Source organism: Alosa alosa, chromosome 4 (genome assembly GCF_017589495.1).
Source record: "Alosa alosa isolate M-15738 ecotype Scorff River chromosome 4, AALO_Geno_1.1, whole genome shotgun sequence".
NCBI classification, from domain to species: domain Eukaryota; kingdom Metazoa; phylum Chordata; class Actinopteri; order Clupeiformes; family Clupeidae; genus Alosa; species Alosa alosa.
The window spans coordinates 18,219,835-18,246,723 of record NC_063192.1 but is presented as its reverse complement, the minus strand read 5'-3'; the positions used below and the strand labels follow the sequence as shown (position 1 = coordinate 18,246,723).

General features: G+C 43.2%; 4 protein-coding genes across 6 annotated transcripts in view; 2 read left to right on the top strand and 2 right to left on the bottom strand.

Moving 5' to 3' along the window:
* The first annotated feature begins 1,482 nt into the window (after positions 1-1,482).
* Positions 1,483-7,445, top strand: LOC125292818 (protein-L-isoaspartate O-methyltransferase domain-containing protein 2). Of its 2 annotated transcripts, none has more exons than XM_048240267.1 (6): positions 1,483-1,658; positions 3,195-3,534; positions 4,584-4,686; positions 5,000-5,171; positions 5,596-5,719; positions 6,072-7,445. In XM_048240267.1, the coding sequence occupies exons 2-6, from the start codon at positions 3,228-3,230 to the stop codon at positions 6,611-6,613; spliced, it is 1,248 nt and encodes a 415-aa protein (XP_048096224.1). In that variant the 5' UTR covers positions 1,483-1,658; positions 3,195-3,227; the 3' UTR covers positions 6,614-7,445. The 2 variants fall into 2 exon arrangements, with proteins under 2 accessions (XP_048096224.1, XP_048096226.1); XM_048240269.1 differs by lacking the exon at positions 1,483-1,658 and adding an exon at positions 1,855-2,412.
* Positions 7,446-9,184: 1,739 nt separating this feature from the next.
* kif3b (kinesin family member 3B) lies at positions 9,185-21,810 on the bottom strand. The gene is made up of 10 exons (XM_048240271.1): positions 21,665-21,810; positions 18,276-19,812; positions 17,842-17,943; positions 17,214-17,336; positions 16,850-16,968; positions 15,789-15,905; positions 14,695-14,800; positions 12,515-12,657; positions 12,365-12,442; positions 9,185-11,720 (listed from the first exon to the last, which is right to left on the bottom strand). Exons 2-10 carry the CDS (start codon positions 19,701-19,703, stop codon positions 11,612-11,614), a joined length of 2,325 nt encoding a protein of 774 aa, XP_048096228.1. The 5' UTR covers positions 19,704-19,812; positions 21,665-21,810; the 3' UTR covers positions 9,185-11,611.
* On the bottom strand, positions 21,779-26,798 carry pofut1 (protein O-fucosyltransferase 1). 2 transcript variants are annotated; one of them, XR_007193284.1, is made up of 8 exons: positions 26,392-26,798; positions 25,948-26,069; positions 25,464-25,646; positions 24,345-24,457; positions 24,045-24,237; positions 23,568-23,810; positions 22,996-23,243; positions 21,779-21,840 (listed from the first exon to the last, which is right to left on the bottom strand). XR_007193284.1 is itself a non-coding variant. In XM_048240270.1 (7 exons), the coding sequence occupies exons 1-7, from the start codon at positions 26,525-26,527 to the stop codon at positions 23,049-23,051; spliced, it is 1,185 nt and encodes a 394-aa protein (XP_048096227.1). In that variant the 5' UTR covers positions 26,528-26,797; the 3' UTR covers positions 21,918-23,048. The 2 variants fall into 2 exon arrangements, 1 of the variants encoding a protein (XP_048096227.1); XM_048240270.1 differs by lacking the exon at positions 21,779-21,840 and having other exon boundaries at positions 21,918-23,243; positions 26,392-26,797.
* Positions 25,646-26,889, top strand: part of plagl2 (pleiomorphic adenoma gene-like 2) — a 41,826-nt gene continuing 40,582 nt past the window's right edge. The window contains exon 1 of the mRNA XM_048240266.1: positions 25,646-25,665. The gene's annotated coding sequence lies outside the window, so the exon portion shown is untranslated. The remainder of the gene's footprint in view (positions 25,666-26,889) is intronic.

Here is a 26,889-nt window from a genome sequence, read left to right as displayed (position 1 = left end):
CCTGTACACATGATGTAACATGTCACAAAATGTTCTGAATATCCGTACTTTCAAATCAACACTGACATATAACTATGTAGCCTACAAAAATGCTATTCAAGGTGGCAAAATATGTGTCTATGTCATCCACAAAGAGGGTAAACAAGACAGACGACGAGCACACTGTGAAGCCCCTTTCATTTTTCCACTGTAATTGTTATGGTTATGGTTATGGTTATGGATTTGGCAGATGCCTTTGTCCAAAGCGACACACAAATACAAAACAACATAATATTTAAAATTGAACAGGGAACAGATTAGAATGTTGGTCAAACTATAATAAGGAGAATAGTAATAATAAACAACAATATCAATTCAATCAATAGCCTAATAAATAAGCAATGAAAAAGAGGGAAAAAGCAATAATAAAACAATAATGTCCATTCAATCAATAATATAAAAACAATGACATGGTAAGACTACATTAAGGAGAATATCAATAATAAACAATAATGTCAAATGAATCAACAGCCTAATGAAAATAAAACAATATTATACAAACCATAACACATAAGAAGCGCTTAAACAACTAAGTATGTTGAACAGGAATGTCTTTAGACCCCTCTTAAACGACCCAAAACTACCACAGGAACGGAGAGCACTGGGCAACTAATTCCACCAACATGGAACCACTGAGGAGAGTCTTGAATTAAACCTAGTTTTTATGACTGGTCGACATTGTGTGGCATGACGACTGTTACACTAAGTTAAAATATGAAATATAATGTCAGTTATTCATTGTTAGCTCAAACCCTACCCTACCTGTCCTATGTGTCACATGCTTACCTGTCCTAAGCATCCCACCTACTCCCCAGTCTCCTCCATTCACTAGCTTTCTCATTCACAGGGGGTGCAGAGGACATTGCTATAGATCATGGGCAGCTACCAAGCCAAACCTATGCCGTCAATGAGACAAACGTGCATATTCTGCACTCTATTCAATGATTCCAGTGGGCAAACTAATATGCCAAGTGAACCACTGACTACCCCCAAAGGCTTTGGCTCAATATGCCCCTTTGCACAGCCAACTGGGGAGAGTAGGCCTATAATTTTGCAAGCCAGCTCATTCACTAACATTACACACTGGCCAGTTCATTAACATCTTATCAAATCTTAAACTGGAATAAATTAGCCTACTTTTGATATTAAACTATTGGGAAAAGAAAACGTTGACGAGCAAACGTTTTGTATTATTAGGCCTATAATTATTAGGCTATATTAAATGTTTTGTTTTTTTAAATGGGGGTAAGAAGGCCTTATGTAGCAAAATTGTGAAGGATATGGTTTCCAAGATACAGACAGGCCCGTTTAAAGACTGGTTCATTTCACTCCTACCCTTTACAAAATAATCTGCTTTTCTATGTAGGGAAGCCTATATTTACAAGAGAGTGTAGGGCAGGCTACTGTAGGCCTACCTTGTTCACACTTCTGCCGGTGACACACATTTTGACGTGTTCATGCGTGCGACGTCAGTGCGTCTGCTGTCCTGGCCAGTGTTTACATCCAGTGTTGCAGCCACAGAAGCAGAGTATTTCCGAAGAAAACCTTGAAAACACACGGCCAATAAAGGATATATCGCCTTTTTGCATGAAACAGCACAGAAAGGCTATAATTAAACGGTAACAATGATTACGCAAAAATATTGAATATATTCCCAAATATTTCCTTTTGCGACTCTTTTGTCTTAGATAACCAGATGGCTAGCTAGCCAGCCTGCCTTCACTTTAAACGTGGCTCTCTCTTTACGCTGTGGATTTCTGTTTGGTGTCGGTGTCTTTTGAAAGAGCAAGCCTTAACGCTGAACGTTTGAATGATGACAGCACGTTTGGTGCTACGAAATTACAAACAACCTTGTCCGTATCTGTGTTTATTTTTGTTATGCTAACATTAACTGGGTTATCGATAGCGAAGTAGGTTAACATAACACAAGCGTTAGATGGATGGATGGGCGCCACTCAAATGTTATGAATGCCAGTGTTGTTGTTTCGGGCTGACAGCATTACCTGCGCCGTATTGTATTTACTTAATGTCATGGCACACATATTTTAGGATTTGTTGGTGCTGCACACGGTTTACTTTACGTTAATTAGTGTTTCATCAAAGGAAGCATCTTACCATCTGCTGAGTATACGACAGCGTCACTCAGTGGACATTGCAGTAGCTAAGTTTTAGAAATCGATGAAAGCAGATTTTTGAAAAATGGTATTATCAATAAACAATCTTAGTCGTGCTCCCTAAATACAGACGTATCAAAGTATTGGAAAGGGCACTGCAGGAAGCCGAACCCAGGCTAGAGAATTGCAGTGCCATATGCGCAGTCAACCCACTGAGACTGCAGTCAAGTACCCACGAACAGCACGGGACTAGGCTAAAGTAAGCTAACACGTAATTGTGAACGTTCTTCGTAATTGTCTGTGTTTTACGACTTGTTCGCCAATTGGCACATCTCCCTTTGATGTCCCTTCGTTTACATACCAAATGTGTTTTTGAAAGCAGCCAACCATGTCAGTTCTGCCAAACAGTCTCACTAATCATGCTACTTTGCTTCCTCGTTAGATAGTAGACCTACTAAGCTCATTCGCCGTTGTTGGCCTGTAAGTGTGGAACAGCTGCGTGTCACTTTTAAACTTTTAAACTTGGCATGAGAAATATATAAAATGAAAGGCCTATCGACACTGACAACAAAGGTTGTGTGGTTGTGTATTGTACTACTGTGACCGATCTAATTTAGATTAAACCAACCCTGTGATTAAATAGTATGTGTTAGCAACCTCCTAGCTGAGCCAAATGAAAGAAAGCCAAACTCTAACCAATGTTGTTGATCGGTTTTTGTTTAAGTTGACCATTTATTCACGGTTGTCTTGATCAGAGAGATCATTGTTAGCTTCCTGTAAAAATCTACATGTTCAGAAATGGTAGCAGTATTGTCAGTCTGCAAAGTCCCAAAAATAGGCATCATGATTCACAATGGCCTTGCCAATTAGTGTACTTGATTATTGTTTTAGTTATGTAATGATTTATGCCACAGTGTTTTCTATTGTGTTTCTTATGCTCTGCTGTTGGAGCCATAACCGTCAGTCATAGTATGTCAGTTAGTCAACAGTGCCTGATTGGCTGCATGTGATTTATGTGTCTCCCTATTCCACCCAACCCAGGTCCACCACAGTGTCTCTCACTCTTTAACCACAATGGGTGGGGCGGTGAGTGCAGGAGAGGATAATGACGAGCTGATCGATAACTTGAAGGAGGCACATTACATTCGCTCGGACCTGGTGGAGCGTGCCTTTCGGGCCATCGACCGCGCCGACTACTACCTGGAGGAGTACCGCGACAATGCCTACAAGGACCTGGCATGGAGGCACGGAAACATCCACCTCTCGGCGCCCTGCATCTACTCGGAGGTGATGGAGGCCCTGGACCTGCAGCCGGGCCTGTCCTTCCTCAACCTGGGCAGCGGCACGGGCTACCTGAGCACCATGGTGGGACTCATCCTAGGTGAGTGTGTCCTGCCAAAGCTGATGAGATAAGGAGAACGGGATCTGGGATTCAAGAGCAGCTGTTGCAAGCCTGTTTGGTTAGGTCTGTTTGTCATTTTTTGGGCAAAAAGTGAGCAGCAGTAGCTTGCTCTCTGCAGTTTGCTTTGATATGCCCTGATGGATTAGGCATGTTTAGCCACACACAGTCAGGTGCTAAAGACTGTGGGTGTATGAGTGTAAATGCTATCTGTAAGTCAGATCTCTGTCTTTATGTGGAATTGTTGAGGCAAAATGAGCCAAGTTTAATTACACACATCCATGTAAATCGGGTGCAGGATTAAAAATGTTACAGATAGGTGAGGATCCGCACACCGGAGTGCTCACATTAAAGTTTTTTTACATTTTATTTACAGTGACGTCTCAAGCCCTTACGGCCCTTCCTCAGACTGCTCAGAATTGTTGACGCAAGTCATAATCCAGTGGTGGGGTTAAAAAAAGTCACCTGCACATTTGGTTGTGAATTTGTTTAGATAATCAAACAAGTTCAAGGTCTGTCTGAGTAAATCACTGAATACCACACCAATGCATGCCCTATAAAATTGGCACTTTACCTTCACTGTAAGAGGCTTTGGATAGAATCCTCTGATAAATAATTATATTAATCTGACATGATGGTTTAAAAGGTGTTGGCTTTTGTGTGCACCTCTAGAAAGAACACAAAGAGCCTATCATGTGTTTGCCCTTTTAAATATTCAAGTGTTCAACTGGCGTTAGTTTAAATCGCTTCACCTGATCATTTCTTGGCCGGGGTACAGGTGATTTCAGATGGACTCTAAATGGCTCCTGATGCAATACTCTTGTGTGGAACACATCAGTGAGGTGGCCTCAGATCATGTTCCTGAAGAACTCAATCACCCCAGGAGGCTCAACAAGATTAGCGTCCCAGACACCCTAGACTCTATCTGAACCTTGAGGCAATACAAGCATAAAGCTAGAGTGTGAGCTGGGTGATTTCAAAATAAAATAAAAATTCAAAATTGGTGTTCTTGTTGATGTCTTTGTCCTAAGGACCCTTTGGAGTGAACCATGGGGTGGAGCTGCATGCAGATGTGATAGAGTACGCCTACCAGAAACTGGACCTCTTCATTAAAACCAGTGATAGCTTCGACAAGTGAGTTCACTTTTGTTCCCTCTCTTGTTGACTTCCACCTGAAGTGTAGTTGTTTCTAGTTAATAATCAAGAGAGAGATGGCTTTGGGAGAGGTATGTGCTGAGTTCATGTCTCTCACATTAACCCAGTAGGAATGTTACTTTTAGCCATGCTTGTGAAATTGCTCGGAAATTGCTCCTGTGTTTGTTCTGCAGTCCATTCTAGTCACTCATATTGGTCAAGTTATGTTGATATTAAGGTGTGTGTGTGTTTGTGTGTTTGTGTGTGTGTGTGTGTGTGTGTGTGCGCGTGTGCGCGCGCGTGGTGGCTGCAGGTTTGAGTTCTGTGAGCCCGTCTTTGTGGCGGGCAACTGCCTGGAGATCCCCCCGGACAGTAGGCAGTATGACCGGGTGTACTGTGGCGCAGGGGTGCAGCGCGAGCACGAGAACTACATGAAGAACCTGCTGAAGGTGGGGGGCATCCTGGTCCTGCCCCTGGAGGAGAAGGTGAGAACAGGAACACACTGCAGAGAAGCTCTCTAAAGCTCCAGGGGGAAATGAGGAGGGTCTAGTTACACGTCTCTTAAATGAAGTATACATTTATAGTAATGATGTGAAGACGTTTGTTTATGTGGTTGATTCTGGAAGGCCGTAGTGCCCAAAATGCTTTAGGATTTTTTCTGCAGGGATGCAACATGGGACTTTGTGGTGGTTTCTTCAAGTTATGTAGAGAGAAGTTCTCTATCTCCCTACGACTGCCACAGATGTGGACTAAAAGGAGTAGAACGTGTTTAGAATGTTGTTTCTTGCCAGTGAACATGACACTGCCTCAGAGTGACTTGTCCTTGTAGGTTCTTTAGCCTGTATTGGAACTTGCCCATGATCCAACACAAACAGACTGAAGCTTGAACTCTGACCTGCTCTTTTACAGCTGACCAAGATCACCCGCACAGGCCAGAATTCCTGGGAGACCAAAAAGATCATCGCTGTGTCCTTTGCTCCACTGGTGCAGCCCAGACAAGATATCAACGGCAAGACTAGGAATGTCCCACTGCGTAAGTACTCACAGAATGACCAAAGCTAGCTTACAACAGCCAATTTTAGTAGTTGTGCAAGGACTTGGCATACGATCAGGGGAACACGAGGAACATAATAGAACAATGCTGGTTTTGGGTGTATGGCTTATTCCATGAATATAATCTAGTGGCTTGTATGACAATGAGTCATAAGATCAGTGAGATAAGATCTGTCATTTAAAATTATTCAGGTGTGTGATGTTAAAAGAGCATGACACACAAAGTCAGGTGTGTTATATTGTTTATAGGGGATTAAAGACAGACTTGGACATTATACTTGCTATACTTATATCTCTTCTCCCACTTATCTCCTCTCCTGTGTTCACCACAGCCATTTTTGAGGTGCGATCGCTTCAGGACCTGGCCCGCCTGGCCATCCGTCACACACTCAGGGCCACGTCAGGGTCCCCCGAGGGCCGCAGCAAGAGCCGCGTGTCGTTCCCAGGTGCCCGTGCCATGCACCGTTATGGGCCGCGCTTCAAGCGCCGGCGCCTGCACCGCCGCCGTGTGGACTCTCTCATCCTCCGCGACTCGGCCATCCCGTCGCTGGCCGAGCTGAGGGCCCACGGAGCGCCACGGGAGTCTGAGGACGGAGAGGAAGAGGGTGATGAGGAGGAGGACGAGGGGGCCCGGGGGAAATGCGGTGGCCGCAGCTGCAGCAGCCGGCGGGGGAAAGGTGCGAGGGGCGACGAGGAGCAGGAGGATGAGGAAGAGCAGGTGGCCCGAGACGAGGAAGAGGAAGAAGAGGAAGAGGAGAAAGGCAAAGGTGAGCCCCAGGGCGAGCCGCCCGTCAACATCCTGCGCGAGAGGATCCTGGGACTGCCGCTGCCCGAGCCGCTGAAGCTATACCTGCTGTACTACCGCGAGAAGTGAGGTCGAGGAGAATGAGAATAGATCGCAGCACTCTGTTCCTCCCACCTTCCTTCCTTCCTTCCTCCCTACTTCCCGACCTCTTTCTGTCTCTCTTTACCCAAGGAGTGCAATTTACAAGCAGAGAGGAGGATCTGGTGAATGGCTGACATAATGATGGACAGAGTATGAGTGCTGATTTGTTGATTGGTGACACTACTGTCTCTGCCCCCCGGTGTGAATATCTAAGACCATTTAACCCATCGATTTAAACATTTGGTGAAAAAGCTGGGATTTGCCAAGCAGATCAGGTTAAAGAGGCCTGCTCTTTTTCGTTGTTGTTTTGATTTTTATTATTATTATTATTATTATTATTATTATTAATCAATTTGAGTTGGTAGACATTTCAAAGACTATAACTGCATCAAGACAGAAAGGAGGCAAGGGTATTGCTTTTTCAGGTGAGTGTGAGGATGTGGTGGTGTTTTTTTTTTTCATTGCAGTCTTTCATGGCAGCTCAAGGTTGCTCAACCATTAGCGCACAAAGCGCATAAATTCATTTGTGTGTTTGCATAGGGTGATCTGGCTGATGAGTTGTAAATTCCTCAGGCGTGAGTTCATTTAGGCCCTAAAAGCCTGCTCACCCATGGTACATGATCTCCTACCACCCCAGGTATTCATTCCATGACGCAAGGGTTTTCATGCCCACGACCTGCCCATCTTTATCTTCACATTTGTTGCAGTGGGTCAATATTAAAGGAGAAATCCGGCGATTTTTCACATAGATCATAGTTTCTTGAGGTCACCGAGTACTGTTGGTTTTACCTAGCTCAAGTTGCTAGTTCCAACAGCTAAAGCATCCAGGCAGCTACAGCGCTACACTCTGGGGGCATGGGGGCTCATGTACATGCCCCCAGAGTGTAGCGCTGTATCTGCCTGGCTTGTTTAGCTGCTAGAACTAGCAACTTGAGATAGATAAAACTGTTTTTTTTTACTGACAGTACTCGGTGACTTTGAGAAACGGAGACCTATGTGAAAAATCGCTGGATTTCTCCTTTAAGTCAACATTTCACTGGCAGTGTTTCCAGGTGATTTTTACTGATAAGGGTTTCCGACCCCATTTCATTTCCGTAGAAATGTTGTCAGAAGCAGTGCAGTATAAAGTCTCAGTTTATAATTTGTCATATGCATTCATTGTAAATGTAACACAGAGAAAGGAAAATCGTGTTGGGGTTTTGTTCTATGTTGTGCTTTCCACTGTATTTGAATTTGTGTCATTATTATTATTTTTAAGATGAGGCTCACAGGGTTTTAAGTGTCTAAGTAAAAACCAGCATGAAGTGCTCAGGAGAACGAGGGAAAAAAACAAATGTTTTGGCATATACAAATACAGCAAGAGAAGGAACACTTCACATAGATTGTGTTGGATTGGTCAATATAGCTTTCTTTTCTTTGGATGTTTTCTTTTTTCCCTCTTTGAACCAGCTTTACACTTCTGTGATTTATCCGGGGTGGATTGCTGTTATTCCTGTGTGCTGCTGGTGAGGTGAAGTTAAGCAGGGGGTGGAAACACAGTGAAGACATTTTATTTTTCTTGGAAGTATCTTTTTAACCAAAACCAAACGCATATTTTTTCCAAACAAATTATTTCAGTTTTTGCTGCTGTTATTAATAATAATAATAATAATAATGATGATGATGAGAATGGCTTGAATTTTTGTAGTTTCCAGTTCTTAGGTCTTTTTAGGTTTTTTGTTTTGTTTTGTTTTTCATTGTTTTCCCCTAAAAGCATATATGAATAAGATGGAGATGATTATCTACAGCTAAAATACACATGGGACTTTCAAAGTGCCTTATGAGCATACATTATTGAATACATTATTAAATAATCCAGAAAAAGAATATAGCACATCTTTCAATAATGAAAAATAACATGTCATTGAGGGTTTTTTATGTTGATGTGATGACACAAACACATTCATAGATTATATGGACTCTAACTGGAAAAGGGGGTGGGAGAAAATCATGTACAAAGGATTGGCCTTTTGGCCAGAATGACCCTTGAATGGGGAGTTCTTGATGTTTTTTCTTTGAACCATTCCCTTTGCTTTTTCTGGTTGTCATATTTCTGAAAGACTTTGATTTCTTTACATTTACTATATTAGATGAATGTAGAGGTTGTGATTTTTGCATAATACTGTATGCTGTTTCTCTGGTGTTTAAAGTTTTTTTCTGTTGGAAGTTCATCCGCACTGTTGGTGGTCTTCAATAAATAATAAAAAAAAATATATATATATATAATAAATGCAAATCAATATGGTCATGGCAAAGTCAGGAAATCAGTCAAAAAATGTACTTAACATAATCATACTTAGAAAAAACAACCCCCCTACTGCAAACCACACAAAGAAAGAAGGGTTTCACTGAGTAAACACTGAATATCCCACAAAAATATTGAAATGTATATTTCAGTATACTGTTTGAGCGATTAACAGTTACAGTATATATATATATGTATAGAGATGGTACACAAAAATGTTTGCTTTCTATTGCTGAATGATGTAATACACATCTATAAACACCTACAAAAAGCAGTAGATAATAAGTTTTCTTTAATTTTAAAAAAGAAACAGGTACATTGAAATACATTGAAATTGTTCCATTCCTGCTTAGCCAAGCACTGAGATAAGCATTATCACCAAGTTGGCTAAAACAGCCCTATCACATCAATTGGGGGGGGGGGTCTTCCCTGGGTTTTTTGTTAATTAATTTAAGATTTAAGACCAGTCTGAATTCAGTGGATATGACTACCTACATGGGATGTAGTGTTTCAGGAATCTGATTGGAAACATTCACATTGTGTCACCAGTATAAGAAGAGTAATGAGTTTAGTCATGCTGAGTAAGGTAGTGTTTTAGCATTTTATGGTCCATAGGGGTCCTTAGAAACAAACCATTGGCTTATTAAGCCTTTTAGACATCTTGTCTAAATATTTGTAAAATTCATGTGCAAACATAAAATGTCCTCATCCTCAACACACTCATTCTCTCACACAATTCAATAATGTCTAAATTATATGATCTTCCCACAACCAAAGTTGTGCATCTGCAAAATGTTAAAAGACTGTCGCAAAGCAAAGCATTTCTTAGTAGAAATAACTGTACTGTACTGAAATAACTGTATTAAATACATTTAATTGGTGATAAAAAAAAATGCAAAAATAAATTTACACAACTTTAAATAATACAAATCAAAAAATAAACAACTGAATCTATTAAAAAAAAAAGAAAACAAGACAAAGCATATCTACAACTGTTGGTACATGAAAGGGATGAAGGTGGTATTGCAATAACTTAGCCTCTCTAATGACGTCTAATATTGCTTTAGTCTTTTAATCTCTCTCTTTTAATTACAAAAACAATTCTGCATTAATTCCTCTATAGACAGCTCTTTACACAGACACGTATACTGCAAGCTAGGTTTGTGAAATGGGATGGGGCACGAGATCCCTACAGCAGCAGTAACAGCAAGCAGTGGCACAACCCTGGGCATTCTGTGTACAGGACTGTGGGGTTGTGAAGGGTGTGGCGGGGACAGCAATCGGAGATTTTGAAAGGGCCAATAGGCTACACCGAACCCAGGAAGTCCACTATCTAACCTTGAGTAGTGGTAGTGGTGATTGGGGTGGGTGATTATCCATTATTATACTTGGCCCCTCCAAAGATTTCCAGCAAGTATTCAAACCAGACCAATGCCATTAAGCTAAGCTACATCTTTAAAACACCCAACCTTTTCCCAACTACAAACAATTTGGAGTTCTCTCTTTCCATCCAAGGGACACTTAAAGGGCCCAAGAGAGAACCACTCTCTTTTCTGTGTAATCTTTTCTTCCTACAATGTTAAAAAGTTGTGGGGACTCTAAGGCACCTTGGAACCCTGATGTTTTTGGTTGGCACTGACCTTTGTTCACCTTTCGTCCACCTTGGCTCCTATCTTTTTTTTTTCCTTCTCAGGCAGACAGAGTGCAGGCGCTGCTTACACGTCAGGCTGGCCGCACACACAGTCATAGGCCTTGGTCGCTAAGACTCATCAGCAGGGCTTGCTCGAGTTCAGAGGAAAGCCTGTTTTTAAAGCTTGTGTCTCCTCTGAACTTACTACTCAGTTTTCCATACCGGTGCTAAAATTTGTAAACCTAAAATTGGAAGTTGTAAAAGAGAAGCTCACAAACACTAAAGCACACCCCTTGATGCGTGCGTACACGGTGACAGCACCATATTTGACACCTGACGCCATGTTGCCAAAAACCAGCTGCCCATACACATCAGTTGTAACAAAGAGTCAATTACAGCGCACAGATAGAAACATACACTCAAATACACACAAAAATGTATACATACACACACACACACACACCCGCAAACATACATACATACATACATATTGACAAGACATGACAGAACAGACCTATATGTTCAAGTAAGGACCACACATATGCCAGCATGTCTTCAGTTTCTTTAAAGTTCAGCAAAATAACAGCAAGACTTCTGAAGAATCCATGTAGCAGAGAGGGAACAGTAAGGCCTCCTTTCTACTTGTGCCACATATCACTGTCTCACAGTGATGCCATCACCCACTTCGCCCCTTTTTCTTCATGGGAAGGGTGGTTTCTGCGAGGTCCAGTTTGCTAGTGTTTTTGCTCTTGGTTAAAATTGCATTGTTAGTAGAAGGATGCTGTGAACACCTGATAATGTAGAACTCAGGGGGGTCTGGGGGTAAATGTATCGTTGGTCACACAATGAGTCATTAACATCATGTCAGGCTCCAGAAATGTAGTTGGTCAACAGATGAAGTAGACAGGTCTTGGAGGGGTTGGAGGTTGGGATTGCTTGGGATATTGAAGGGTAGGGGGGGGAGGTGTTGGTAGAACCGTAGAATCATTCATTATAGTCCAGTATCCAATGCCAAGCCAGGGGAAAGGGTTAGGAAGGATGGCAGGGAGGGGGTGGTCCACAGGGGTGGTGGTCACTTTGGCACAAGCCCGCGGGACTGTGGGTAGAGGGGGCTGTGACCCGCGGCGGAGGGGCTGTGTGCAGACGTGGGGGTGCTCACTTTCTTGCCGGTTTTCGGACGGCTAGAGGAGAGGCAGACGGGGAGACAAAAAAAAAAGGTCACGCAAGACAGGTACAAAGTGGCAAACACACACACTAAGAGAGACATGCGTTCTTGAGTTTCATGCATTTTTCCCTTGAGGGAATAATGGCACATGATGCCTCTCTACTTACACCCATCCAGTCTTTTTATAGCTCAAGGCTCGTGCAGGAGAGGAGCCTGCTCTCGAGGTAAGAAAGCTTGCACGCGCACATGCATGTCTAATTAAGTGCACAGGAGGGTGTTAATCCTCCCTTTCCCTCATCCCGCTCTCGTGATCCCTTCCACCTTCACTTACAATCCCCCACATTCTCTCGCCTTCCCCCTTCTCTGCAATGTATTAATGGAGAGTCAACTTTTTTGCTAGCATGCAGCTTTGTAATTAAGTAAATATGTGCATACTTAAAATTAATCACAATATCAGTCCTATATATAATTTTTCCTTTTGAATAAATACTGAATACAAATAAAATATCTCCCCACCCCTACTATCCACTCACACATACCCAGTCTCCTCTTCTCCTACTGCTCTTCTCTTTCAATGCTCTTACTTTTCATTTCTGGTCTCATCTTCTCTCAATATCTAAATCCCACCCATCCCATCCTCCTCTGCCCCGTCTCCCTCACCCTGATTTGGGTTTCTTGGCAGAGCCTCCTGCAGGGCCGACTGAGCCGGGGCTGATGGCACCGAGGCTGCCAGCGCTGCTGCTGGCGCTGAGGCTGCCGCACAGGCCGCGGAGGCCGAGGCCGAGGCTGCCGGGCGCCAGGCCAGCGGGCGGGCCAAGGCCCACCTGGATCTCGCCTCGCCGGGCAGAAAAGCGCCCTCCAGCTGCCGCCACCTTGGGCGCAATGACGGGCTCTTCGTACTCCTTGGTGGTCCTGCCGGGCATGTCCAGCTCCAGCAGCAGGATATTCTCAGCCTGGGCCAGCAGGAGAGAGACAAGAGGGGAGAGGGCTCGTCACTGCGCTACGCTCACGATACGCGGGAGAAGGAGGACAGGAGACGTGAGAGAAAGAAAGAAAGGAAGACAGACAAAGAGAGAGAGAGAGAGAGAGAGAGAGAGAGAACGAGAAAAGTTTCAAGAAGAAAAAAAAGAGTGAAATAAAGAACAACAAAAAGAGATAATGAAAAATAACAAGAGTGGATAGAGGAAAGGTAACAAACAAGAGAGTGTGTGGAGAGAAACAGAGGTAGTGGTAGGAGGAATGGAAGTCGAAAATAGGTTGACAGGGAAGGACAGAAAGAAAGAACAAAAGGAGACAGCAGGCATGGAATCAAAATATGGAGCAAACAATGACAAAAATAGCCAACAGGGCTATGAGGAATATGAGGGCCGATATGAGAAAAATGAAAGGGGTAATGACTAACAAGATAGAAGAGAGGGGCACATGACAGGCAACAGACAATCCACCTTATTCATGGAACCCTACTTCCGTTTGGTTTTCATCTTCTGTCCATTCTGTTTACATAATAACTAGTGCAGTCTCAGCAGGCTAACTGGAATATGCTTCAACTAATATTTATTTCAAAATTATGACAATTCTGCACTCAATATTGATATTCTATATACTATATGACTGACAGAAAAAATATATAAGTTTACCTTTTCATGGCTTAGGATTACATCACATTAAAATCAACACAACGCAGCTTCGGCCAGAAATAGAAAAAAGGATTTCTGAATACTGAAGTATCATCGCGATGCCCAAAGTTGGCTCACAAATACCGTGGATAATGAGGGCTGGGAGCTGACGAGAACATGAAACATAGGTGGAGAGAGCAGAATCCGAGGAGAAAATAATTTCCAATGGGAACAGCATTGACTACATACACAGATGGTCTGTACATGACCACATTCCAAGGAAATAATGTACAATATATTTCATATACCCTCCCTGCACTACTCTACCACTTTACTTGTGTCTTTGCACTTCAATGGAGTGCAAACAGACATAATTGTTTACACACTACATGGTTTCAAGTCTGTTCATGATGCCTCCTTCACTGATTTAGTCAATATGTTCAGATAACTTCCAAGCAGGGCTGTGGTGGAGGCTAGACGCATGTAAGCACTGTTTATGCATTTCTGAAATAGCGTTAATGCACCACTAAATATCGCAACACCTCTTAAGAGAGTTCACACACCAAAAGCAACTTTAACAATCTTAAACCTATTGTTACCAGCGCAACACAAGCTTGTATTTCCAAAATTGCACTGCATGATCCACATTTACAATCACAGTGTCACATCTTGCAGCTGCGCACAACACATCTGAATGGGGCATGCTAGACAGCTGTCTGAGGTTGATTCCTGCAGATGCCAGCAAAAGATCTCGACCCCAAAGTGAGTGCCAAAAACAAAACAAGTACATAAGCTCCTCAAATTCGTTAAAAACCACTAAATAATAGAAAGATAGACTTATAGGCATTCATACACTTACAAACTTTAACTGTGTGAATTCAATTACTTCCAGTAAAAAATGTAGTATTATAATTTGTTAAAAAATTATATCCAGCTTGACCTAAGTACCAGGGAATGCACAGTGATCCACATCAACACTCCAGGAAACATAATGCCTACCAGAACAAGTGAAGAGAAGATGGAAAAGCCTCTAAATGTCACCTCCATCAAAAATTAGATAACGATGGTGAGAGAATGCTCTCCACTCATCGTATACGTTCATCAAATTATTTCACTTCAAAACCCGCTAAATACCACTCTCTTCCTGGTTTAAAAGAAAAGTGGTCAGACAGATTTAGAGGGTTTTGCATCTGAACCCTTCAAGTATTGTTGTACAAGAACTGGGCAATAACATTATCAAACATGTTCATTTCTGTTCTATACAAGGTATGCAGAGGTGCCTCACATCATTGTCTGTGACAGGTGGCTATATATAGTATATCCTCATGTGTGCATACTGTAGTATGTGTGGGAGAGTGTATTCATAGGGCCTACCCGGTATCTGACATCTGGCTGCATCATCATGGCCAGACGAGCATGTTGACTCAGCGGCCGCCGGTAACCCACCGCAGACACAGGCCTCGTCATCATCTTCTGATCACTGAGAGATAGAGAGAGAGATAGAGAGAAAGAGAAAGAGAGAGAGAGAGAGAGAGAGAGAGAGAGAGAGAGAGAGAGAGAGAGAGAGAGAGAGAGAGAGAGAGAGAGAGAGAGAGAGAGAAAATGCATGCGTCATATCTCTGGAGAGTACCACTCTGCAACCGGGGGACATGGCCAGCAGTACACATCAAATTTACAGTGATCCCCTAAGGACTGAAAACAAATCTGTAAATCTGTGGGCAAAAAATAGTTCAAACTTTCTTGGAGTTTCAGCATCACTAAAAGGGCTACATGAAGTGCTGTGTTTAAAGGGAAACTCAAAATAAAAATCACTTTCAACTCCTAAAAGAGACAGAACACGCTGACACGTAAACATAAAAATATGTTGTGACTTCAGTGCACTTTCCTGTAGGCTAACAGGACTTCAACATTTTCCCATGTTACCTATTATGCCTTATGTCTGTCTCGTCTTTTATTAAATGACTTGCCATACTTGGAACTACTGGACATTCTGCATAACGGACACCTTCATTAAATTGTTACAATTCATCTTCTGAACATGAAAACGCAGGGTGAAAAAGTGAAAATCATTTCTGGTCAAGATAGTCAGATAGACAAGAGTGTGTGAGTGTGAGTGTGAGTGTGTGTGTGTGTGTGTGTGTGTGTGTGTGTGTGTGTGTGTGTGTGCGCACGTGTAGTACTCTCTCCTTCAGCCTTGTTATGGCCCCAGTTTTACCAGAAACAATCCTTGGTTATGTCACCATATTAAAAAGACAGTTTCTCGGTCTTTCCATATATGCAAGCTGCAGTCACACTGGGGACATCTAATACAAGGTGACTGCTGTGTCTTTTTATGGAACTGTGCCGTCAATGATCTCATTCCTCACTTTAAAACCCTATTATTATTATTACTTTAGAGTTCAAATTGGAAACTGCATGATGAATTTGAAAGAGTTTTGTTGGCAGCAGCTACTGCACTGTTGACATACTTCTCTATTCGAGTGATAGGCCGAAGTTTCCAGCAATCATCCTCCTCGTCAAAGAAAGCCCTGTTCTCGATTTTGGTCTTCTCCTCTAGGGGGATGAAGTTCTCCATAATCAGAGTCCTGCAGGATCACAAAGAACACAATGGTCACACAATGAGCCCCAACAATATGACTTGTCAGAGCAGTCTCCTATTGTTGACCAGTTATGGTGTTAGCTTATCCAAAATTGCACACACAGACTGTTCACACAGGCAGACAACATGAATAATCGGAAAATGAGATGAAGATGGAGTGAGTGTGTGTGTGTGTGTGTGTGTGGGGGGCCCTCTGTCTGTGAAACTTAATCAGGTCAGGAAGCTTTCAATGTCTTTCGTAAGATATGCAGAGAGCAGCACTGTGCATCCTGCTGTTAAATCAAAAACCAATTACAACCGTCAATCCCGGATGGAAACATGAGTTCAGCAATTAACCAAACACATACTAGCACCAAAGAACACATTGATTTTATTTTCCTGGAAGCCTTTTAGGATAATGAGGCATTGGTGTATGGAGGGAGATATATGGCTGACCATGAGGGAACAGGCTCAGACATTAGAGCCTAATGGGCAGTAACAACAACAACTACTTGCATTTATTTGGAGCTTTTCGAGACACCCAAAACGCTTCACAGTGAAGGAGGAACATCGCTAACCACCACCAATGTGTAGCACCAACCTGGGTGATGCACAGCAGCCATTATGCGCCAGAACGCTCACTACACACCAGCTTGAGATGGAGAGTGAGGGAATCAATGAATGAGCCAATTACACTAGAGGATGATTAGAGGGCCAGACTGTATGAGCCAGATTGGTTAACGGTTATGGTGTATGCTGAACAGATAAGTCTGGGCAACTCATGCCACCAATGAGGAACCACTGAGGAAGAGAGTCTTGAATTTGACCTAGTGAATGTATAAATTCAGTAGAATAGAGAAAGATCTTCGATTAAGGTTGTAACTTAGAGGACCCCATTTACAACTGCATGAAATAATGGGGTATTTTTATACAGATGAGGAGGGTCCTTACTTGAGCTTGAGCTCTCTGGTGAGCTCGTTCTGGGTCTGCTCCAGGTCCTGCCTCTCTTTAATGTGCGAGTCCTGGATATCCTGGATCTCTGACTTGACTGCCTGCAGCTTGGCAAAGAGCTGAAGGGCGAGGAGAAAAAAAAAACAGAGAGGGGAGAAGGAGAGGAAAACAGAAAAGGTCAATTGAGTGAGTTGTGGCAATGAGGAAGAGAAGAAAATAAGGGAAGAGATAACTACAGGGGAGGGGAGGGAGAGAGAGAGCGAGAGAGTGAGAGAGAGAGAGAGAGAGTGAAAAGGAGAACTACACAAATACAGCCTAGCGGAAAGACATTACTCATGTATGTTCTGCACGCATGTGAACTTGCCTTTTTCAGCTTCTTGGTCTTAATGTCCACTTCCTGCTGGAGAGAGCTGTAGGTCTCCTTCAGCTCTAACGTCTCCTCGTCTTGGCACTCCACCTGCTGCTGCATCTCACGCTCTCTCCGTTTCTACACACACGCGTACACACACATGCGCACACACACATGCGCACACACACATGCGCGCACGCACACGCACACACACACACTTTTAACATGAATCTAAACACAGTGGTCACCTGGAATCCTCTGATGTTACAGAAAGTGCAGCTTCGCTAGGACACTATTCGGTTATTAAGTGATGATGCAATAATGGGATAATAAATTCTTTTATGGTCCAACGGCTCATTTTTCTCCGTAGACAATAGAGAAAATAAACTCTTTTCTCCAGTCTTCAGAGTAGCCTTTAAGAAAATTCTATTTTTTGCAGAAGCCTGGACGTTACTCTTGATTATATCATCTGGCTGCACAGCTACAGTAATTACTCTGTTAAAGTTTTACTCTCACTAAAACAGAGGTGATGGTGACAAGGTTTATAAGTTGCGAAAACCGGGTAACTGCGCTGGTAAATGTGTTTTGACGAAAAATATTTTGGACCCATGACGTTGGACTTCACAACCAAATCAGACCATACCTGTTCCGCTATCTCCTTTCGTTTCAGTTCTAGAATCTTTTGCTGCTCATTGGTGTGGTCAACAATGTTCTTTCCTCCAACTAGTAGTTTACTCTCCATGGCCTGAATGAGGAAAGATGACAAAATGAAAGGTTAAAGGGTGATGTCAGATAATTAGCAAAACAGAAGAACTCCATTCAGTATAGATCAAAACAATAAGAAAATGCCCCAAATGCGGTGTCCCATTTCTAAATGCTACTTCGGTGCTTCTAGCCATGTTTCCTCTTTTAGACAGTCCCAGAAAGAAAGCTGGCCTAGTTCCAGAAGTGCAGATAATATAAATGGCACAGGGCCCCTCATATATCTAGATCTTAAGTAAGTATGAGTGTAAAAAATATGCTGCAAGGCCAATACCCCTCAGCTAGCAAAGCGACTGAGGAAAGCATCTTGTTCACCTTGATTTTGGCAGATAGCAGCTCGCTGGCCTCCTTCTCTCTGTGCAAGTCGTCCATCTTCCTCTCCTTCTCCTTGAGAAGCCGTAGCTTCTCCTCCGCCACCAGGCTGTGGTCCTCCAGAATGGCCATCTTCTCCTTCTCTAGCTTCTCCTGCTGGACGTGCCAGTAGTCAGTCTTGTCCCCCTCGGCCCCAGAGTCCACCTCTTCCTCATCATCATCATCATCATCGTCGTCGTCGTCCTCCTCTCCGTCGTCTGCGCCGTCGTCCCCGGCCTCGCCGCCCCTCCGGCGTCTGCGCTTCCTCCTCCGTCGGCCGGATTTCTTTTCCAGCTGCGCCTTAAGCCGGGCGATCTCCTCCTGGAACTCACGCAGCAGCGCATCCTTGGGGTCCTCATTGATGCGCGGCTTGTTCTTGATGTTCTTGGCACGGTTGGAGTAACGCAGCGTGGTCAGCGTCTCCTCCACGTTGTAGGAGGCCGGCCCGATGTTGGCCACCATGACGGTGCGCGCGTTCCCACCCAGCGAGTCCTGCAGCAGCCGCGTGAGCTTGGAGTCGCGGTACGGGATGTGCGTGCTCCTGCCGTCCACCAGCGCCGAGATGACATTGCCCAGGGCGGAGAGCGAGAGGTTAATCTTGGTGGCCTCCTTCAGCCGCTCGCCCTGGGCACCGGTCTTGGTCTGCCGCTCGCTGCCCGCCAGGTCAACCAGATTGAGCTTGCCCACGCGGATGTGGTTCTCGCCGTCCACGCCCGTCTCGCTGCATTCGATGGTGATGACGAAGATGGCGTGTGAGCGCGAGCTGTGCTCGTTCATGTTGGTGGCACCCACCGAGCGGTTCTGGTTGCCCACATTCATCACATGTTCGATCTCGCGCACGCTTTTGGTAACGAAGGATGACAGGTCCTTGACATAGACACCTGTGTCAGGACGCTCCTTCAGCTCCAGCCTCCGGGACTGGTCCTTGGACAGCAGGTCACGGATCTCCTCCTGGTAGATCTCCAGGTAGGATGCACGCACCAGGTACTGCTGGTTCTGCGAGCGCGAGATGTGCGTAAAGATGTGCTCGAACGAGTTGGGGATGACGCCTCTCCTCTCGGGGTCATTGCGGACACCCTCCATGGTGTAAGTCTTACCGGTACCGGTCTGGCCATACGCGAAGATGGTACCATTGAAACCCAGCAGCACCGAGTCCACCAGTGGCCTGAAGGTCTCGTCGTAGAGGTCTACCTGCTTGGAATTCCAGTCGTAGACTGAGTCAAAGGTGAAAACCTTAGGGGGGGAGCTTCCTCTGGGATTCCGCACAGCGACTTGGCCAAGTTTCACGTCGACCGACACCACCCTCTCGTAGTTAGCCGCACGCTCCTTCTCGTTCATGGGCCGGCAGCGGACCACCACCTTCACTGACTCGGCGCTTTTGCTTCTGGACATGATGAACGTGATTCAGATGCCAAAGCAAAGGTCTGCTGGCTTGCAGCTGTTTTGTGCTTCAAGTATGTTGTGATTGTTTTCACAGTGATAGTACTGCCAGCATCTGTGCCTGTAAAAAAAAAGTTGCTTAATAAATTAAACGAGGACATTTCAAAATCTGAAGAGACACAAAACTAGAACATGTGCTAATAAAAGAGAACTTGTAATGCATTTTTTAAAAAGACCTTGCTCCTGATATCACTGTGGGAAATCTTAATGTGCATTGCATTGTGATCCTTATATGGTCTCAAACTCTTCCAGTGAATAGGGTCAAGCACTATTACAGATGGACAACATCAATGTTGATAGCCTGGGGGAGTGTCTGCAGACCCAAATAGCCTTTGGTTTCACATAAATAAGGTTTCAGAGGACTGTCCACTGTCTTCAGCTAAATTTTACAGGATTGACAACATTGAGAACAGGTCAACTGTATCAGCAAAAAGGCCGATGCAATTATGAATTCGGTTGACATTGCTTACCATATGTTAGTTTAAAGGTTTACTTTAAACAAGCCTCATCATAGCCTACATCAAACTAGCCTTGTCAAAATCACGGGTTAGGCTAATCAGCACCAACTGTGAGATAAGATGCCCTGCATAAGCTTATCTCAAATCGGATCAGGATTTTTTTACAGGTGTTACTGACATGGGACAATTTGTAAATTGACGTCAAACGCTTTTGCTCGTAGTTCACAGGCAAACGTGTGTGAATGTTGGCTTTTGTAACTTCACTTGACAACCAAAATCGATAGTTGAAGTAATCATTCTCATCTCCTGACTCAACCAAGTAATAAAAAAAAAAAAAAACGTCAGGCTTTAAACATGAAATTGCCAAGACATCAAGGTCTCAATCTACAGCACTCTAGATGGGCTGCATCACAGGTGATTGACTGTAACTTAATGTTAGCGTTGCTTGGACGCCAAATAAGCGATACGATGGCGATAAGATAATCATAACAAATCAGGGACTGATCAGTACCTCCATATAATGTCCGAGCCGAGGGATAAACATCACTTTATAGGGTAGCATTACGTGCATAGCAAGACACAGTAAGTTAACGAAACGTTAACGTTAGCTGCTACATGGCAGAATGTAAATCGTGTCTAACGCTAACAAGCGGTCAATAAAAACAACCTCCAAGGCAAAAACAAAGACAGTGCCAATGACGATTGACATGTTAGCTGATTGTCATATTTACATTAGCCACTAAGCAAAGCTGTTTAACGTTAAAATTGCATGTTAAAAATGACGTTCAAATAACTAACGTTAACCTTAACATCACTGGTAAGCTAATGTTGCCATGCGACTACTAGCTAATTATTATTCCTGTGCAACATGATTTTCCTGTTTCGTTGCTATGGTGTAAACCCAGGTAACGTTAGCTGGCTAATTAACTGTAATACAACTACGACAAAGCCATTGTTTACTGTCTGTTACAGATTTTGCTATGTTAAAGAGGGTGGCTTACCGGTGGTGTCGTTGCCGTCTCAAATAAACCAGGCTCTTGGCTAACACGCGCGTAATTATACACTATAACGATAGCTCGCATAGGTGGGGACGGCTATCACGATAGCGTTGTGCTAAAGTAAGTAAACCGTCTAGATAATTTACTAATGCCTCTCCGGGCTACATTATTGACATTATTAACCTTTACACTATTCGAAACAGTAGAGAGGATAACTTAACAACAACAGTAGTTACACTGAGACATGAAAATAGATGACAGTGCGTTTTATGTTAGCTTTCAAGCTAGCGTGCGAGTGGATCACAGGGGTTGCACAAGAAAGTCGAACCAGGGGCCTAGCAACGGCAAAACAATTTATCCCAGTGCACGTCCTATCGCTGGGTTAGCTAACGACCAGACGAGACAGATGTAGGCCTATGCTTATTTATCGCAGCAATAGTCAGAAAAGGCAGCTTACGAAAGCAGGGGAGGTAGACGTCGACATGACAACAAGAAGCAGGTCCGACAAGCAGCCAGCAGCCCCGCGATCAAGAGAAAGCTGCCTACAATCCAGCCACCCCAGTCAGTCAGCCATTATCGCTTTCCCTCTGGTAGGCTATCTGACACGCATGACTCTGTCCCGGATGAGGAGAGCTGTGGCGAAGAGTACAGAAAAGCCAATCACTTTGTCCCCTTAACGACCCACACACAAATAATTGAATTCCTACTGGTCAGGTAATATGTCTTATTAGAAGGGGAGAGTGTTTCATTTGTAATGAATGTCAACAGAAACGTTACAAATTAAGGAATGGATAACAGTAAATTGGCTATGATTAAGCCAGGCTAGATGATACAGATCTGACACTGAATGACTGCATTTCTTTAAAAAAAAAAAAAAAAAAAAATGTTAAACTGTATTAAAAAAAAAAAAAATCCCATCATCAACGGAGAGATTTCTTTGGTCCATAATTGATGTAACAAAACATAAGATGGTGTTTGAGAACAACTGCATTACACAGAGTTAAACATACAAATTATGAGCTTATTCGAAAAGGAATTGTAAAACAGTCACTCCCTTGTTGCTGTGAGACTAACACATGAAACAGGTAAAATTAATTTCCACGTAAGACCAATATGTGATATGAAAGTACGGTTCATCACTGATGAACAGGCTTATTCTTTACAGCTCCCTGGGCAAAATGGCAAAGACCAACAGCAGCAGCATCAAGCTCTATAATTAGGGTTTGCAGGATCAGTTACCCCTCTCCCCAGTGGCTCAGTTTCCACTGCTAAGGAGAAAGTCAAGTGCATCCCTCATAACTTCACCCAACCCCCTAAACACCCCCATCCATGGCCTTCCCATCAAAGGGTTGTTTTCCACCATATTAGGCTCCCAGGATAAACATAATTGACAACAAACAGAGTAGTAACCATAACAAACAAACATACAAACACAATGCGTCAGGTTCAATAGAATCATATGAAAATACTGTGCTGCGCAAATCTGTAGCTCAGACAGTCTGCAGTTAACAGTGAACAACCTAGATAGCCATACTAAAGGGAACATGAGAGAATGGCAGCTGAGCTGGAGATAAATACTGAGATGAACTGCGTGCAAAGATCCTGACTGTGCAAAAATTTGATTAAGAGGACACCTAACATGCTGTTGAGAGGGGAAAACAGTGTTTGCTGGTTATCGATCCTCCCTTTTCACATTCTTCCTAACTTTGAACATAATAAAAAAAATATATAAATGGCAATCAAGTCCATTATCTTGTTATACCTAAGAATTATAGCTAAATAACCCACCCTGGCATTCTTCATATGGTATGCAGGCCTATCTTTTTTGCTTTTGGAAATATTCACAATTCATCATTCTTTCTTCTTCTCTCTGGGTAGTCCATGCCAAAAAATGAGGAAGGGCGACCATGGATATCCCTGTCTCGTTTCACAAAGGCAGAGAACGAGGACACACAGTTTCCAATGAAGTGGTCTGCTTGACTCAGGATGTAGAGGTCTACTTGTGCTGTGTCTGGACGCAGACTGACTACCTTTACCTAGGAATGAAAACATGCCAATAGAGAGCCATTAGTAGCAGTCCTATGAAGCCAAACAAATGACAACCCTCTTTTCTTGAACTTGTCTTAATGACTAGATGGACAACTAACCAGGAAAAAGAAATACTGTAAAAAAAATAGTTTCAAATTGTATTGTAATATTACAAGTTTTGAAATGGAGTACCCGTTTTTTTTTTTTATTTTATAGTAATACAAGTTTTATCACACTTTAATTGGTCGTTGATGACTGGTGTAGCTATTTTGAAACGTATGTGGTGCAAGGTGGAGTGTTTTAGAGTCTATGTTTTTCCTATAGAATCTTACATTGGCCTTGAAGGTTTTCTGGATCTCTGAACTGTAGGACTCGCTGTCGGTTGCTATGTAGATGGACCGAGCAGAGGTCTTCTTGACCCAGAGTTTGAGAGCTCGTCGGATCTCTGCCAGGTCCGGCAGACACATGGGCATAGTGAGGGGCAGAGCGGTCTGCCGGTCGTAACCCACACACTGTGGAGAAGCCATGAAGTGTGGTCCAGCTTCTCCGTTCTGCAGCAGCTTGCAGGCATTTTGCTATGAGGTTCGTGTGAGAAATGGAACAGTAGGGTGAGACATAGAAGCATGAGGGCTGGTCTTACTTGACTTACATGTCAAAGTGCAAGTGCACAGACATAAACGTGATGACTGCATAAAGAAATGCATGAAGAACAATGTGAGTACAGACAAATAAAAATGTATTACAGTATGTCTGGTTTTCAGTTTTAAAGCTGTACTTCATGCTGAACAGTTAACATGATCTCAGCTCACCCAGTCAGAGCCAATCCTGAGGTGAACGCCCACATAGGGTCTGGTTAGGTGAGCAGACATGAGCCCCTCTCCTTCCTGCACCAGGCGGTCTGACCACACCACATATTTCTGAAGGCCTACATGCTCCTCCAGGACAGGGAACTGGGCGGGAGCTCCAGGCAAGGCCAGCACTGGGTGCTCCGAAGGAGGGAACCTGAGAGGGAGAGCGAAGAGTAATTTTTTATTGCCTTCACTGCAGTGGGTGTTATTCAGAAGGAAGTTCATCACACAATGCATGACATGCTTTGATTTAATATATACCTTTTTATCCAATGAGGCTGAAAATAAGCACTGAAGGACAGGCCACCAAATAGCACAGACTTGTCAAACTCTACACCAATGTGATCCCAAAATGGGCCGAAAGGATTCCCATCCTAGGAGACACAAATGCAGTAACTTCAAATGACCCACAGATGGCAGTGTTTATCCACTTTCATTTTGTGAACATTCTATGATTATACCAAAAAAGGAAAAATAATATTTGACATATTTTAGGAATACCTCAATTATACCTATATCAGTTGCACCATCAGTGCATAGGGCCTTGCTTGCTCAGTGCGTTACCAATATGGTTTCCTATAAGACACTTTACTTTCTTGGGATGAACCGAAATTCGGTCACATTATTGATACCATCACTAAAGTGCCCTCAGAAGTGTCCTTTTTGTTGGCCTTTATATGGGAAAAATGTTTCAGTGCCTACTACAGGTATATTATATATGTGTCTTAATGTGTGCCCTTCTAGTGTTGAAAATGTAATGCAATGATTTAACGTAAGGTGCTCCTTGAAACGGTTTATACTTGTTCCTGACGTGTGCCCTTCCATTAGAAAAGGGTGCCATTATGGAGTGCTTTGTATGCCGCCCCTACATGACAGTGATCCAAAGGGTGTTCTTTCCACTACAGAGTGCAGTGGAATGACGCACTGCATAGTATAGGCTACTACAGGTGAGAAAGCAAAGAGAAGTGCCAAAGTAGGTGCTGCTCTAGTGAATAAAATGGGATGTGGTGAAGTATAGATTGTCCCAATTTGCAATACCTTAGGGAGGTCTCCTAATGAAGACACAAACATGCTGCATTTACCTGCCAGAATAATACTAAAAATAAAATCTAACCTAGAAACATTGGTTACATTATATTCAGTTAACCATGTTTGTTTGCAAAAAGTAGGCTAAACAATGTTAAGGTTTTTAGTTTAGCAGAGTCTTGTTACTTTTTAATTGGATTTCCTAGCATAATGTTAATTTCCATGACAAATTAAATCTCTTTCATCATACTTGATACATGGTAGCTTTTTCGTTATCCCTTTTTATTTTTTCACCCCTGCCCATCAAACAGCTGGGGCTCACCACTGTGAGTGGTTGTGTCCCACACATCTCACCTTCATGGGGCAAGTCTTCTGGTCAGGGCTCCTTTGAGCAGCCGATTCAAAGCAGTATGCCATCCTTTGGCCCGGAGGCCAGTGTTTGGGTGCCAGCTTCTCCATGAAGTCCTCCAGGCTCACCACTCTGTGGTATTGACTCAGAGGCTCCAGCTGGAAGAACTCCCTGTATGGGACATGGACCTGACGCAAACATCGACTAGTAAGTTCCACAGCTCTCTATTTCACATTAGAACATGTTAGCAGACATTGCTCACATTTCAATTTGCTTGTGATGCACCCTGCATTCTTGAGCAAAACAACTAAATAAACAAATAGCCTATATGTACAACAAATACAATCGAATCTTCAATAATGCATGGTTCCCCAGACTGGCTACCCCACATGAGATGTATTTATAATCCTTCCTTCCCAACTCAATTTGATAACCTGGCCTATAGGGGTCTGGGCACATGAAGAGAGGAGTCGGGCGTGTGTTGCTTACGTTAGTGTGTGGTGGCGCGTGATGTCGGTAAACAATCCAGGGGGGGACCGCGAGCGTTCGATTCAGCAGTTTAGCAAAGGCCAACGACCCTAGAAAGTGGTCCGCCTGATTGCCGAATCGGCCTGTCACACAAAGCAATACATTCACAAATTACAAGTTGACGGCATTATCTCATCGTGACACTTTGTTACAGCACAATAAATACCACTAATGTTATCTTAAACTTGCAATGCCGTAGGCTCGGGTTTATCTTAATACTAAAACGTTACCTTAAATCGCACACAATAAGTAACCCATGGAGTCAAACAACGTAGTCATTCACAATCTAGCTTTCAATCTATTGCTGAGTGAGATTTTGAGCCTGGTCTGAAGTTAGTTACAATGCTGAATGATCAGAGCTACAATGTTACATTAGCATTATGTTAAGTATAAAGGTCTGTTTACCCATGCATGGACAATACAGAATGTATCCATTTTCATCCCACTTTATTGCTGTGGCATCCGTCCAAATATGTGGAAAGACTACTGTACATAACGAGATGAAAACGCTAAGTTTAAACTCTCCCCATTTAGCCGCCATTGCAGATCATCCACGATCCCAGAATGCATTGCGATATGAGGTTTATTTAACTCTTTGCATCCTGGCAGTGCTTGGGTAGAGACACAACGGCTTGGTTAATTTTGACTAGAGAAAAGAAGTGAAGCAAACTTAAAACCGAAGAAAATGCTAGGTATCACCATCAAATAACCTGCCAACTGTCTATCAGTGGTGAAGTTTTAACTGAAACGTTTCCATAGCCTATCGTCTTGCCAAATTCATGTTGCACACCAGCAGAGACGTCTATTTGCGGTTTCACAAAACACCAAAGTAATGCAATCAATCTTACTAATTTTTGAACAATAGACGTATTACAGATTATACATTTTATTTTAACAGTGACC